The 14342-nt window shown below is 34.2% G+C and overlaps 1 protein-coding gene across 1 annotated transcript; it reads left to right on the top strand.

Moving 5' to 3' along the window:
- Nucleotides 1–1420: 1420 nt before the first annotated feature.
- On the top strand, nucleotides 1421–14165 carry LOC123316281 (arrestin domain-containing protein 1-like). The gene is made up of 2 exons (XM_044902272.1): nucleotides 1421–2497; nucleotides 10618–14165. The coding sequence occupies exons 1-2, from the start codon at nucleotides 1775–1777 to the stop codon at nucleotides 10966–10968; spliced, it is 1074 nt and encodes a 357-aa protein (XP_044758207.1). The 5' UTR covers nucleotides 1421–1774; the 3' UTR covers nucleotides 10969–14165.
- Nucleotides 14166–14342: the final 177 nt, after the last annotated feature.

Below are 14342 nucleotides of genomic sequence, written 5' to 3'. Positions count from 1 at the left end.
ATTTTTCAAATACCTTTCTTCAAATCTATATTGAATATGAGTTCTCTGAATTATATGCAATAAAATGCAAGTCGAAATCAATGAAATTCAAAAGAAATCACTGATCAAAAAAATTGTACCTACTTTTGTTTATCATTGTTTATTGAAAGCAGCTATGTTAGTTGGTTTACTAATCTTCAAAATTATATAAATCCGTAGTGAGGAGCAGTACACATCAAGACAACAAAAGGTAGCAGTCTCAGATTTATCACTTAGGTATTAGAGTAGATTCTTTTGCCAATACTCAGCTGAGAACCGATATAAACCATATATTATGTTATGCCAACAAAATTCTTCAAGAATATTTACTTCTGAACCATGTAGTTTTATTGGTTAAATATTCTAATTCAGAAGAGTCAACTTCTCACGAGGGATGACAATTTCGATTTCGTTTATAATGAATCCATCATCTTTTTGATATCTTCATCGCAAAAGTGCTCTTGACACACAAATTGATTGGGAGTTGATTCTTGAGATAAGGTTTTTTCCAATTTTCTCTCAAAAATGCTCTCGGAAATTTTATCTCTTCTCCTTTTCTTTCCGATGCCAAAACACTCTTATACTAGCGCACGCTTCAACATTTCACCATGGTCATATGTTGTTCTCTTATCAAAAATCGACAATAATAATATTCCTATCATCTGTCACCAGGGAAACAGTTCACTCAGACAACGAGCCAACTACAATTTGATTTGTGTAAACAAAATTTTGCACTCTCGTGATGGCCAGCGCGCCTGTTGGCAAAAGCATGAACTACTACTATTGGTACATATTTTAGGGGACAAAAAATCTGTGGTCTCAAAGCAGCGATCGTTCTCCTTCTCTCTACTCTCCATAGTATTTCAATACCTAATAGTCCCTTCCAGTTCTTTTAGAGTTCTCTCAGATCAATAAAATCTTATTGATCTGAGGTTGTCCTACATCTTCCCTCTCAATGGGACACACTTTTCATCGTTTTTCAGTACCTAATAGCCCCTTCCAGTTCTTTTAGAGTTCACTGGCTAGGGGTGGGAAATAATCTCATAAAAGGGTGGGAAGCACAGAACACTAATAGACACTAAATATAATAGTGGGAAGCAAGAAGATATATCCAAAGATTATAGAGTTACTCTATAATCTTTGGATATATCATCTCTTCTTGATGGGAAGTTGCATGAGACTGGTATATTATTAGCTCTATGGATTAGTCATAGCTGTCTTAAATTAAGAGTACTTTAGGTGTGGTTGAGCCAGAATTTGGATTTTTCTCTATCGGGTTAAATGGAAACAAGAAGAGTTGAATCTGTGTTCATATGGCATAACCTCCTTGCAGAAAGTAACAACTACTACTCTTTGCTCCTTGTAACTGATTTATGCCAAAGAAAAATTTAATCAAAGATCAAAGATTCCTCTTTGACTTAATCTTGTTCATGTATATACATTTTTAATATTAGGACTAGGTTTATGTTGATGTTTCTATTTGCAGTTGTATTTGCATTTGGACGGCAAATTTCGACGCACACTACATCCATAGACGCAACATTCTACATTTTCATGTAATTTTTGGAAACATTTTCAGGACGTTGCGCCTTTCCAAACTTGATGTGGTCACACCTTTTTATGTGAAGGTCATCATTATCTTTCAAATTACGTACCGCAGAAAAGTTCCATTTTTGCATTGTATCTGTGTTTCCTACGCTTCGTCTTCTCTTCTCGGCAAGTACGGAGTAAACGATTTTCAGATTCAAAAATCAATATGAAAGTAAAAGTAATAATAGAAAATGAACCACCCCTTTATCCTGGTACTGTACTACGAGGGAAGTTTACATGTTCTGTAGATTCCTCTACTCAGATAAGATCTGTTAAAATAAGATGTTATGGTAAAGAATACACAGAATGGAGGGGGTCAGGCAAAAATGCTCCAACTTACATTGGAACTCATTATTTCTTTCAAATGGAGACAAAACTGTTTGAGCCTGAAGATGGAGTTTTAAATCCAGGATTTTATTCTTATCCATTTACATTTCTGTTACCACCAAGTTTGCCCTCAACTTTCGAATTTCCTTATGGTTATGTTCGTTACAGTCTTAAAGGAATTGTGGATATACCATTAGCTTTTGATCCAACTGATAGAGTGGATCTTGCAGTAATATCTATTCTGGATATTTCTACATTACCTGAAAGTCTTAGGCAACCATGTCAAACTAGAGACGAAAGTATGATGGGTTGTTGCTTGGTGTTCAATTCCGAACCTGTAACTGTTGAGGCTCAAATAAACAAAAGGGTGTTTATAGTAGGCGAAATTATAAAAATCAACATGGAAGTAAATAATACATCGGGTGATAATTTGGAGGGAGTGGAGGTTAAATTAGTCAGAAGTTTGGCAGCACATTCAGAGAAACCCAGACATGATATACGATATATAAATGAAGATTTGATTATTAAAACATTTTCTGGTGTTGGAGCACATGGACAACAGGTGAGCCTAACTTAAATATATTCATAGAACATTACTTATTGGTTCAAAAAAATAGAATGTCTTTCTGGTCTCTGTGCTAACGTTTTTCACAAGGTAAAACTGAGTTTGGGAGGATATAGGCCAAAATTGGCTGAAAGCTGAAACTTCGCCTGTTAATTAGGGCAAAGAGTATTCAGATACATAGGGAGAGCTATAATCATCGGGTTAATCTCCCAAGCATGCTCAATAAATATCACCTAGAAAGACTATAATTCTCCAAGCATGAATTCACAAACTACATGTTGCACAGATTGAGAGATAAACAAACATCAAAGCTTCTGCATGATTCCAATACGGATTTGAGAATTTTGAGATCAATTTTTATCCTTGTTAGATCGGAAATGGTGAGTGCAACGGGATTTTTAATAAAAAAAGGATTGATGCTCTTGTGGGGCAATTTCCTCTGGCCATTATTAATTAGTTTAAGCTTTTGTTAAGATGAGTCTTTTTGTAACAATTATAAGGCTTTGAACACTTTATGCATTAAAGCCTCAGTAACTAAATACTCACTCTAATTGAGAAGTTAACACAAAGGATCTGGTATTGCATTGATAATAATCAGTTCACTTGAAGAAACACATGCACATTTGGCAGTAGCTGTAGAAATAGATCAAGAGGCTTTAGAAGAAGAGTTCGCATCCGCCATTTTTAATCCAACTTTGAACAATTCAAGTTGTAGATTTTGTGGAAATGTGCGGCTGGCTTCTGTTTGTTGACTCCCTTTATTTGTTATATTATGATACTCCAGCAAGTTTTGTTTATCTTTGCTTTTTTTCACCATACTTACTGATAAGTACCGAAGGCACACGAGTCTACAGTTACTATTCCTCAGAGGGTTACGTCCATTTCTACTATGACTATGTATTTATCATATTTATGTTATAAATAAATATTCTAACACTTAGATGAAAGATGAACTTATACTGAAATAGTAGAGTTAAAATTCGAATAAATTGGTGAAGTAGATATCTCAAATTATCATTTCATGTGTTGGCAAGGAATAATGGAGCAGTATTTTGTTATTTCATTACTCAACATCTAATAGAAATGTGCAATATAAAAACATTTTATTCAATCAAGTTGAAGAATACAGATACCTTCGATATCAGCTGAAATAGGAATTAAATTATTTCATATTTAATTTGTGTCCTGATAAAGAGTCATATATTGTGTGGTTGATTCTCACTATACTTTCCGTATTTCCATATCCAAATCATATACCTTCTGTTAAATATGTTATTCTGTTAAATTCTTGCGTATTCTCCTTTCCACATCTATACCATATTCTAGCCATGCAATATGTTTTCGACGGAAACAACAAGAATAGTGGGATTAGTCTTCCTTCCTGCTCCCATACTAAATCTCTGTGTTGAGTTGAAGATTGTACATAGCTTCATAGGTTAAGGAAAATAACCAGAACTGTAGATTATTTCAAAGTATACAGATGTTTTTAAAGATTTTCTCATATAAAGGGGCAGTTGAAACTCGCAAATATGTGATAAAATTCATTAGTTTCTTACAAATAGCTATTTCAAATAGTAACTGATAATTATGCGAAATTCGGTCATTATCGTATTTACCTGAGCAACCAATAAGACGCAACTATTATTAGTAATAAAGAATCGATAGTTGGACGTCTGAAAGTAAAATTCTGATAGAAATATGCAAAAAACTAGCATAGGGTTATTTCGCTGCAACACAAAGAATTAACTTTTCAATTTTAAGAGGATATACAGGATGTTTCATGAGTCGTTGGCCATAGCCCAATGGTTTCAGGTCATCCAGGCCTTTCAGAAAACTTGCTTGTTTTGTATCCTAAGGCTATTAGTTTCGGAGATACGGGGTGATTCATGAATATTGACCTAAATTTGGGATAGCCATAACTCTGGAATGCAAGGTCCGATTTCGATCGAAATTTATGGGTTTGTTCACTTCAGAAAGCTCTTCCAAACGGTTCATGAAATATCAATATTTTCAGGGCAGTATTCAGAATATCATAACCTTTTTATTTCTTTTCATAAAACAACAATGAAGGAACCGTACGAATTCATGTTTTATGTCATTGATTCGAAATGCGGTCCTGTTGTTATTCCTTTGGTGATATTATTCATTGTCGTCGGTTGAGAATTTAAATTTTTTTTAAATTCTGTTCAACTCTTTTTCATTTTAAACCCTCAGTTCCCACTGAGTGTGCGTGAAGAAGTGACAGACATTTCTGTCTTCACGGGAGCATTTGCGGCAGAGGATAGAAGAAGCCTGTGCAGAAGTTAAACAAAATCCTGATATGATAAGAAGGGCAATAAATAATCTAATTTTAAGCGCTAGGAAATCTGTCGAGATAGAAGAACTCCATTTCGAACATCTCATGGTAGTACCTACATTTTCATTGTTGAAGGATAAATTTTAATACTTATGTGTGTTACGAAACAAATACACTTACGGATTATATTTTCCAAGATGGTTTACATCATTTGTATCTAAATTCAATATGTAATTTCAAAGGAATTCACAGCTCGACTTTGCATACTTTTAAACACTTTTTTTCGAACACTCAGTATGTGCTGAGGGTTTAAAATGAAGAAGAGTTGAACAGAATTTGAAATAACTCAGAATCGCGGCAAAGGACAATAAATATTATCATCGAAGGAATAAAAACAGGACCATATTTCGAAAAAAATGACATAAAAGATTAATTCGTCCGATTCATATTCCCTTGTGACAAATGTGCCATGGAAAGTGAAAATTGAATTTCTCAGAATAAATTATGTCGTTTTTCATGGCAATAACGAAATTTCTGTAAGGGATGTAAAAAATATAGATTTTGGGGCTTGAATGAAAAATCACGATATTCTGAGTACTGCCCTGAAAATATTGACATTTCATGAACCGTGTGGAAGAGCTTTCTGAAGTGAACAAACCCATAAAATTTGATCGAAATCGGACCTCGCAGTCCAAAGTTATGGCTATAGCGAATTTAGGCCAATATTCATGAATCACCCCGTATCTCCGAAACTAATAGCCTTAGGATACAAAAAAAGCAAGTTTTCTGAAAGGCCTGGATGACCTGTATTCACCATTAGGCTATGGCCAACGACTCATGAAACACTCTGTTTGTGATATTTATTAAAAAATAGAGCCACGTTTTGCCATGTATTTTTAAACGCCTTCGTTTCAGGTTAACTTATTGAATTGTTTGTTGGAATTTATTCTGTATTTCTTAATGTCATGATATCTAGGAGCATAGCGGATTAAGGTGGTTCCTTATAAAAAAAAGTGTAATTCTCCACAACTTTGGGGTCCACCTTGTATATATCAATTCAGAAATATCCCTACTATTTTTATATATGATTTTTGTTTATAACCCTTGTATACCCACCAGTGTGAAAGCAGCCACGAGTTCCAGCCACGCGTTTGCCTCGGCGCCTCGGTCGGCCTGCTCGGGGTGTATCTTGATTCGTAATAAAGGCTGGTACGGGATTGATATTGAAAAGTGGTAATGAAAATGAAATTTAACGATGTTCTCGAAAAGGGGAGAGGGTACTGAGTATCTACAACCATTCTGAACTATTTCTATGAATGAATAACGAGCTATAGTGGGTTGATAAAATGGAAATTTTCTAGTTTCGAGTAAAATTGAGATATTTAAATGTTTTTTTCGGTGAATATATTCTATTTACAATGCTCTTCAAGACCTATATACCACCTGATTTTGTCGGGCACCAATTCACCCCCCACTACCCCCACTTGTGTCTGAAAAATTATGATAAGTCGGGTAAAATTGAGATATTTGAATTTTTTTTTCAGTGAATATATTCCCTTTAACATGCTCTTTAAGATCTATATACCCACTGATTTTGTCGGGCACGAATTCACCCCCCACTACCCCCAACTTGTGTGTCTGAAAAATTATGACAAGTCGGGTAAAATTGAGATATTTGAATTTTTTTTTCAGTGAATATATTCCCTTTAACATGCTCTTTAAGACCTTTATACTTGAAGAGCATGTTAAAGGGAATATATTCACTGAAAAAAAATACAAATATCTCAATTTTACCCGACTTAGCATAATTTTTCAGACACACAAGTTGGGGATAGTGGAGGGTGAATTCGTGCCCGACAAAATCAGTGGGTATATAGGTCTTAAAGAGCATGTTAAAGAGAATATATTCACTGAAAAAAAAATTCAAATATCTCAATTTTACCCGACTTAGCATAATTTTTCAGACATACAAGTTCGGGGTAGGGTGGGGTGAATTGGTGCCCGACAAAATCAGGTGGTATATAGGTCTTGAAGAGCATTGTAAATAGAATATATTCACCGAAAAAAACATTTAAATATCTCAATTTTACCCGACTTAGCATAATTTTTCAGACACACAAGTTCGGGGTAGTGGGGGGTGAATTAGTGCCCGACAAAATCAGGTGGTATATAAGTCTTGAAGAGCATTGTGAATAGAATATATTCACTGAAAAAAAAATTCAAATATCTCAATTTTACCCGACTTAGCATACTTTTTCAGACACACAAGTTGGGGGTAGTGGGGGGTGAATTCGTGCCCGACAAAATCAGTGGGTATAAAGGTCTTAAAGAGCATGTTAAAGGGAATATATTCACTGAAAAAAAAATTCAAATATCTCAATTTTACCCGACTTGTCATAATTTTTCAGACACACAAGTTGGGGGTAGTGGGGGGTGAATTCGTGCCCGACAAAATCAGTGGGTATATAGATCTTAAAGAGCATGTTGAAGGGAATATATTCACTGAAAAAAAAATTCAAATATCTCAATTTTACCCGACTTATCATAATTTTTCAGACACAAGTGGGGGGTAGTGGGGGGTGAATTCGTGCCCGACAAAATTAGTGGGTATATAGATCTTAAAGAGCATGTTAAAGGGAATATATTCACTGAAAAAAAAATTCAAATATCCCAATTTTACCCGACTTAGCATAATTTTTCAGACACACAAGTTGGGGGTAGTGGGGGGTGAATTCGTGCCCGACAAAATCAGTGGGTATATAGGTCTTGAAGAGCATTGTGAATAGAATATATTCACAGAAAAAAAAATTCAAATATCTCAATTTTACCCGACTTAGCATAATTTTTCAGACACACAAGTTGGGGGTAGTGGGGGGTGAATTCGTGCCCGACAAAATCAGTGGGTATATAGATCTTAAAGAGCATGTTGAAGGGAATATATTCACTGAAAAAAAATTCAAATATCTCAATTTTACCCGACTTATCGTAATTTTTCCGACACACAAGTTGGGGGTAGTGGGGGGTGAATTCGTGCCCGACAAAATCAGGTGGCATATAGTTCTCGAAGAGCAAGTTAAAGGGAATATATTCACTGAAAAAAAAATTCAAATATCTCAATTTTACCCGACTTATCATAATTTTTCAGACACAAGTGGGGGTTAGTGGGGGGTGAATTCGTGCCCGACAAAATCAGTGGGTATATAGGTCTTGAAGAGCATGTTAAAGGGAATATATCCACTGAAAAAAAAATTCAAATATCTCAATTTTACCCGACTTAGCATAATTTTTCAGACATACAAGTTCGGGGTAGGGTGGGGTGAATTGGTGCCCGACAAAATCAGGTGGTATATAGGTCTTGAATAGCATTGTAAATAGAATATATTCACTAAAAAAAAATTCAAATATCTCAATTTTACCCGACTTAGCATAAATTTACAGACACACAAGTTGGTGGTAGTGGGGGTGAATTTGTGCCCGACAAAATCAGTGGATATATAGATCTTAAAGAGCATGTTAAAGGGAATATATTCACTGAAAAAAAAATTCAAATATCTCAATTTTACCCGACTTATCATAATTTTTCAGACACAAGTGGGGGTAGTGGGGGGTGAATTCGTGCTTGACAAAATCAGTGGGTATATAGGTCTTGAAGAGCATGTTAAAGGGAATATATTCACTGAAAAAAAAATTCAAATATCTCAATTTTACCCGACTTACCATAAATTTACAGACACACAAGTTGGGGGTAGTGCGGGGTGAATTCGTGCACGACAAAATCAGTGGTAATATAGGTCTTAAAGAGCATGTTAAAGGGAATATATTCACTGAAAAAAATTCAAATATCTCAATTTTACCCGACTTAGCATAATATTTATGACACACAAGTTGGGGGTAGTGGGGGGTGAATTAGTGCCCGACAAAATCAGGTAGTATATAGGTCTCGAAGAGCATCCTAAAGGGAATATATTCACTAAAAAAAAAATTCAAATATCTCAATTTTACCCGACTTAGCATAATTTTTCTGACACACAAGTTCGGGGTAGTGTGGGGTGAATTCGTGCCCGACAAAATCAGGTGGTATATAGGTCTTGAAGAGCATTGTAAATAGAACATATTCACTGGAAAAAATATTCAAATATCTCAATATTACCCGACTTAGAATAATTTTTCAGGCACACAAGTTGGGGGTAGTTGGGGGTGAATTCGTGCCCGACAAAATCAGTTGGTATGAAGGTCTTGAAGAGCATTGTAAATAGAATATATTCATCGAAAACAAAATTCAAATATCTCAATTTTGCTCGTGACTAGAGAATTTCCATTTTATCAACCCACTAGCTCGTTATTCATACATAGAAATAGTTCAGAATGGTTGTAGATACTCAGTATCCTCACCCCTTTTCGAGAACATCGTTAAATTTCATTTTCATTACCACTTTTCAATATCAATCCCGTACCAGCCTTTATTACGAATCACCCCAAGCGGGCCGACCGCTTCACCGAGGCGCCGGCGCCGAGGCAAACGCGTGGCTGGAACTCGTGGCTGCTTTCACACTGATTGTATACCCTTGTATATAATCTACCGTTCTGCTAATTTTTCCTAACCTAATATGAAGATAATATGCACCATCTTCAAATAAATACCGGGACTAGATATGGTAGCAAGACTATCCTTACCGTTTCTTTTCCATCGAAAATACGTTGGCTAGAATGTTGTGTAGATAAGGAAAGAGACGGAAGATACATGCAAGGTATAGTGAGCGTATGCGTATGACAGCAAACAATATTTATGCAGACGGAAGGATAAGGAAGATGGAAGGTATACTATAGTAGTAGTAGTAGTAATATAGGTATTCTGGGAATGGACGGTTAGAAAAAATATGGTATGGATATGGAAGGTATAATGTGCTTATACTTCCATTCATTTGCATTGAACAATATTTTAGGTAGACGGAAAGAGAGAATATGGAAGGTATAGTGAGAAATTACCTTAATTGTGGTAAAAAATTAACCCAATCGATAATTCTTATAATATACACTTCTCACAAAAATTGAGATCCAAATATTTAGGTGATAAGATACAACCATTGATTCATAAAAACATTTTTTCAATCATAACATGAATTCGAAAAATCCTCCAAAAAAGGTTTTTCATAGTGTTGGAAAATATCAATTTTAAATGTGCCTTTCGCAGTTAAGTATAAACCCAAAAATTCTACAAAGTTTCCATTAATTCCAATCAGCCAATGTTTTTCCTACTCGATTGAATTTTTTTTCATAAGTAAGGTGAAACGATTAATATATCTATAATTAGATCGCGTCAGAGCAACTACTACAATTTCCTGAAACTTTTTAGTATTTTCACTCCCAATCTCGGGAACAAAATCAATTAAAAAATTGAGGGAACTCAGGATTAACCATCGTCGGTCGTTCGAATATATGGTTATTTTAATTTTTTATTTTTAAAAATATCTATATATTAATTTCAATATCTCTATACTAGCTACGACAACTTCTGACATTTCCATATTGCTATAAAGCCACATCTATCTGATGTCTCCCGTCTGTGATTCCGACCATGAAATTTCATAGACCAGTGTATAATGCCTCATAAATCACATGTGATCAATGAACATGAATGCTTGCGGAAACGCATATTATGACTACTTTATGTATCGATGGTGGATAAAGATGTTAAACAACTGGAAATGTCAACAAATTAAGCTCAAAAAACACCTCTATAACTTTCTAATGAAAGAGACTGAACATTAACATTGTGGTTATGTGGAAATATAAATAATTCATGACATTTGTCTTGTTTCAGACGTACGACGTAAATCTTCGTATTCCTTCAGATCTACCTGTTCCAAATTTGGTGACTTGTCAACTATTGGAATCAATTTATCGAGTAGAGGTAGTTGGTAAAACTTCGGGTCTAAACAGAGATATTAATTTCGTTTTAGCAGAAATAAGTATAGGACATGTTGATGGACCTGGTTGGTCAGGTCCTTCGTCGAGCGGCATTTCTGATCCATCACCATACCCTCCTGCGTACCCTTCACAATCTTCAGGATATCCTTACCCCCCTGATGAAAGGAGTAAGACTTCTATTGGTTTTGCGTCAGCACAGCCTAGTGCACCTCCATCTTATAAAGAATTGAATGGAGAATATTGAAACACAAAATAGATTTGTCGTGATTAGCTTGCTAAATAATTCATGCTTTAGGAATTCTAGAAATGGATATTTTTTTCACTATTGTAGAGGTAGGGTTCTAGTGGCATTCCTTTAAAATTTTCTATCTCCTTTCCTGTTGAATTTGGTTTGGAATGATCTATTTGCACTTGGAAATTTGTTTCCGTTTGTATATTCTTGACTTTTCATACTGAAAAATGTTTTTTTTTTAGAAAAAGTATGCATTTGAAAGGTTTGGCAATTTGTTCATTATTATCTAACAAGCCATGCTTGTGATTTTTCGAATAATACTTGCATTTTCAGGTTATTTAAATGCGCAATGATGATCTTGAAATTCTAGAGTTTATTTATAATCAAAAATTGATTGTATTCATAGTTTGGACCGTGAGCATGTTTATTATGGAGAGTATAGAGAAGAAGAATGATCGCCGTACTAAAAATGTGTTTCAAAAAATGTAGAAAATAGTATTTAGTTGTGTGAGAATCAATGAAAAGTGAAAAATTAAGTGTCGATTCGAAATGAACTGCAGTCATATCATTTTAGGTTATGTTTCGCCGTAGTTTTTTTCTGATGATTTTTCAAATACGTTTCTTCAAATCTATAAATTTTCTGATTTGTATGCAATAAAATACCATAATTCACATTATAAAAGGTAGTAAGTTATCTTTATTATTCATTCATAATAATGAAGGAATTAATGAAATTCAAAAGAAACCACTGATCAAAAAAATTGAACCCACATAGGTTTATAACTGTTTATCGAAAACCGGATATAGATATAATAGGTAATAATAATTGGTTTGATGTAACCTTCAAAATTATATACATTAGAGGAGAAGAATGTATCAAGACAGCAATCTCAGATTCATCACTTGTTTGAGTAGATTCTGTTTCCAATACCATGCTGAGAACCGTTTAATGGACAATATATTATGTTACACCAACAAAACTCCTAAATGTCTATTTCTGAACAATGTTAGAATATGGTTAGATATTTTTATTTAATAGAGTCCAGTTTTCACCAGGGATGACAATTTCGATTTTGTTAATAATGAATCCATCACCTTTTTTGATATCTGCATCGCAAAGGAGTCGATTCTTCTGGTCAGGTTTTTTCCAATTTTACCTCAAAAATATGCTCTGTAATTTTATATTTTCTCTTTTTCTTTTCGATGCCGAATCACTCAGGCTATGTCCTAACTGGCAAACGATCGCGAGAGCAGGCAATGGCGTTCAACTAGATTAAATCAAAATCTCGGTCTTCTATGATCGCCAGTACATCTATTGGCTAAAACATGAATTACCTGTTGAATTTAAATATTTAAGGGGACAAATAATCTGTGGTCTGCAAGCAGGGATCGTTCTCGTTCTCTCTACTCTCCATAATGTTTATTTTGTTTGCTTGTTGCATCTATTTTGAATTTTCCATTGCTTTGTTGGAAATTCAAGTAGCTTTTTGTTCAAATGTAAACAGAGGCCTCACATTTTTAATAGCTATGATTTTCACAGGTGGATTATAATTAACCAAATATATATTCTATGTTTCAATAATTATGTTATCGAACTCAATATCGACAGGAAAATATATTTAATACTTCGCATGTTCGGTTGTCGACTTCGAATATGTAACATATTACAAGACTTTATCATATTTCACTTAAAAAGAACCTTAAGGTCCGTCTTCAAGTCAGCACGCTCAAGTCATTTTCACAAACTGACCCTTTCAGCAAGCTGAATTGAACTTTTGAAGTGAACGCAGAAGCGAAGTTTGCGCAAGCCTGGCTTGAGGTTAATATGTCATTAATGATGATCATTATTCCATATGAATGACAATAATGTTGATAAAATTATTATGACAGGCTGTATTTATGCAAACAGATTTTCTACCTTATCCAGAATAATGTGAATTTCGCAAGTAATGTCCTTACAAATGACCATATAAGAGCCTCCTAAAGCTAGCTTTTCTTAATAGGTAAAACTAGATTTCTCTAGACTTGCTGAATTTTTTCCTATGCGGATAGATAGGACACAAATGATGAAAAATTGAATTTCTAAAAAGTGCTTTTACGCTTCGCAATGGAGTCTAATGCCATTTCAATTATACTGCCTCAATTGCACAATATATCCGTTAATTATCTTCACTTGCGCTCAATTTCCCTGTTTATTTGATGGAAACAATTATGAAATAAAAACTGATATTAAAAATTTGGCTGCTACCATGAATAAAATTGAAGCATAAATGTACCAAAAATAAAACAGTGGAAGTTTCTAAAACATATAAGGTGCAAATTGAGATGTGCCAGTTTTTTTTCCCTCTTCAATTGAAAGTATGGTTTCATAACAGCATTAGAGCTGCTCCATCCGTTTTATATTTATTCTTTCAATATCCACCATCGAACAACAATTTGATGCATGTCCCAAAATAAATCAATCGTGATTCGTGCACATGTAAACGTTCAAGTCGGTAACAACCTGAAGAGATTCCAACAACTGAATAGACGTATAAGTCTGACATAACACCATGGGAATATTATAAAGTGAAGGGTTCTCAGATGTATCATTTTAGTTCGACCAGGTTGTTGTAGAAGAGAGAAGGGTAATCATGCACTATAAAGTTAAGGTGACCAAATGGAAGACCACCAGTTGATGTCTACAAAATGCCAAACATTTTCTGATTTCTGTGATTCTTGTTTCGAATTTAACAAAGTCCATTTATTCATAACTAAGTAAGTTATACTCTAGCTCATAGTGGGTAATATTTTTTTAAGCATTGTTGAACTCTTTACTTAAATATCGTTATTAGTTTTGTCATCAGGAAATTTATATTTTGAAAATATTTACCTGGTTCTCCAATAGATTATATGCATATTCAACATGCACTAAGTATTTCTGTCAACAATTTTTTATACCAGAAATTAGCAATAATGCTACCTATATTCTTCTTCAATACTTTCTTCATGAGTAAATAAAGTCTTAATGGTAATGTGCCTTCCTCAGGTATAAGGTTGAAGTACAAATGAGTTATTTTTACAGCTGTATTTTTTATTGCAACATTTGAAATTTTCAACGATATTGTGATATAATCAGCCAATTTAATGCTATTAAATGTGAAATGCCTTATATAAACAATATTATGAATCTTATGTGAACATAATTATAATCTTCCATAAATGAAAAACTTGGATTTTTCATCATAAACCTTCCAATTCGCGTTGCAAAATAAGATTGCAGCGCTAGGGTGAGCACATAATTATTCTTTTGCTATTGTTTTCACAACCTTAAAAGTTAATCGTTTTCTGAGTGGCGAGTTTGGATCCATGTTTTGTTGTTTTGATAGACTAAAAGTGAATATATA

This window comes from Coccinella septempunctata, chromosome 7, assembly GCF_907165205.1.
Source record: "Coccinella septempunctata chromosome 7, icCocSept1.1, whole genome shotgun sequence".
In the NCBI taxonomy this organism is placed as follows: Eukaryota; Metazoa; Arthropoda; class Insecta; order Coleoptera; family Coccinellidae; genus Coccinella; species Coccinella septempunctata.
The sequence above is the reverse complement of the archived record's forward strand: the minus strand, read 5'-3'. Positions and strand labels throughout refer to the sequence as shown.

Excerpts from the sequence above, each read along its gene's own strand:
- LOC123316281 (XM_044902272.1), top strand. The coding sequence starts at position 1,775 with ATGAAAGTAAAAGTAATAATAGAAAATGAACCACCCCTTTATCCTGGT. Across the intron at positions 2,498-10,617 it reads TTGGAGCACATGGACAACAG|ACGTACGACGTAAATCTTCG; the intron begins GTGAGCCTAACT and ends GTCTTGTTTCAG.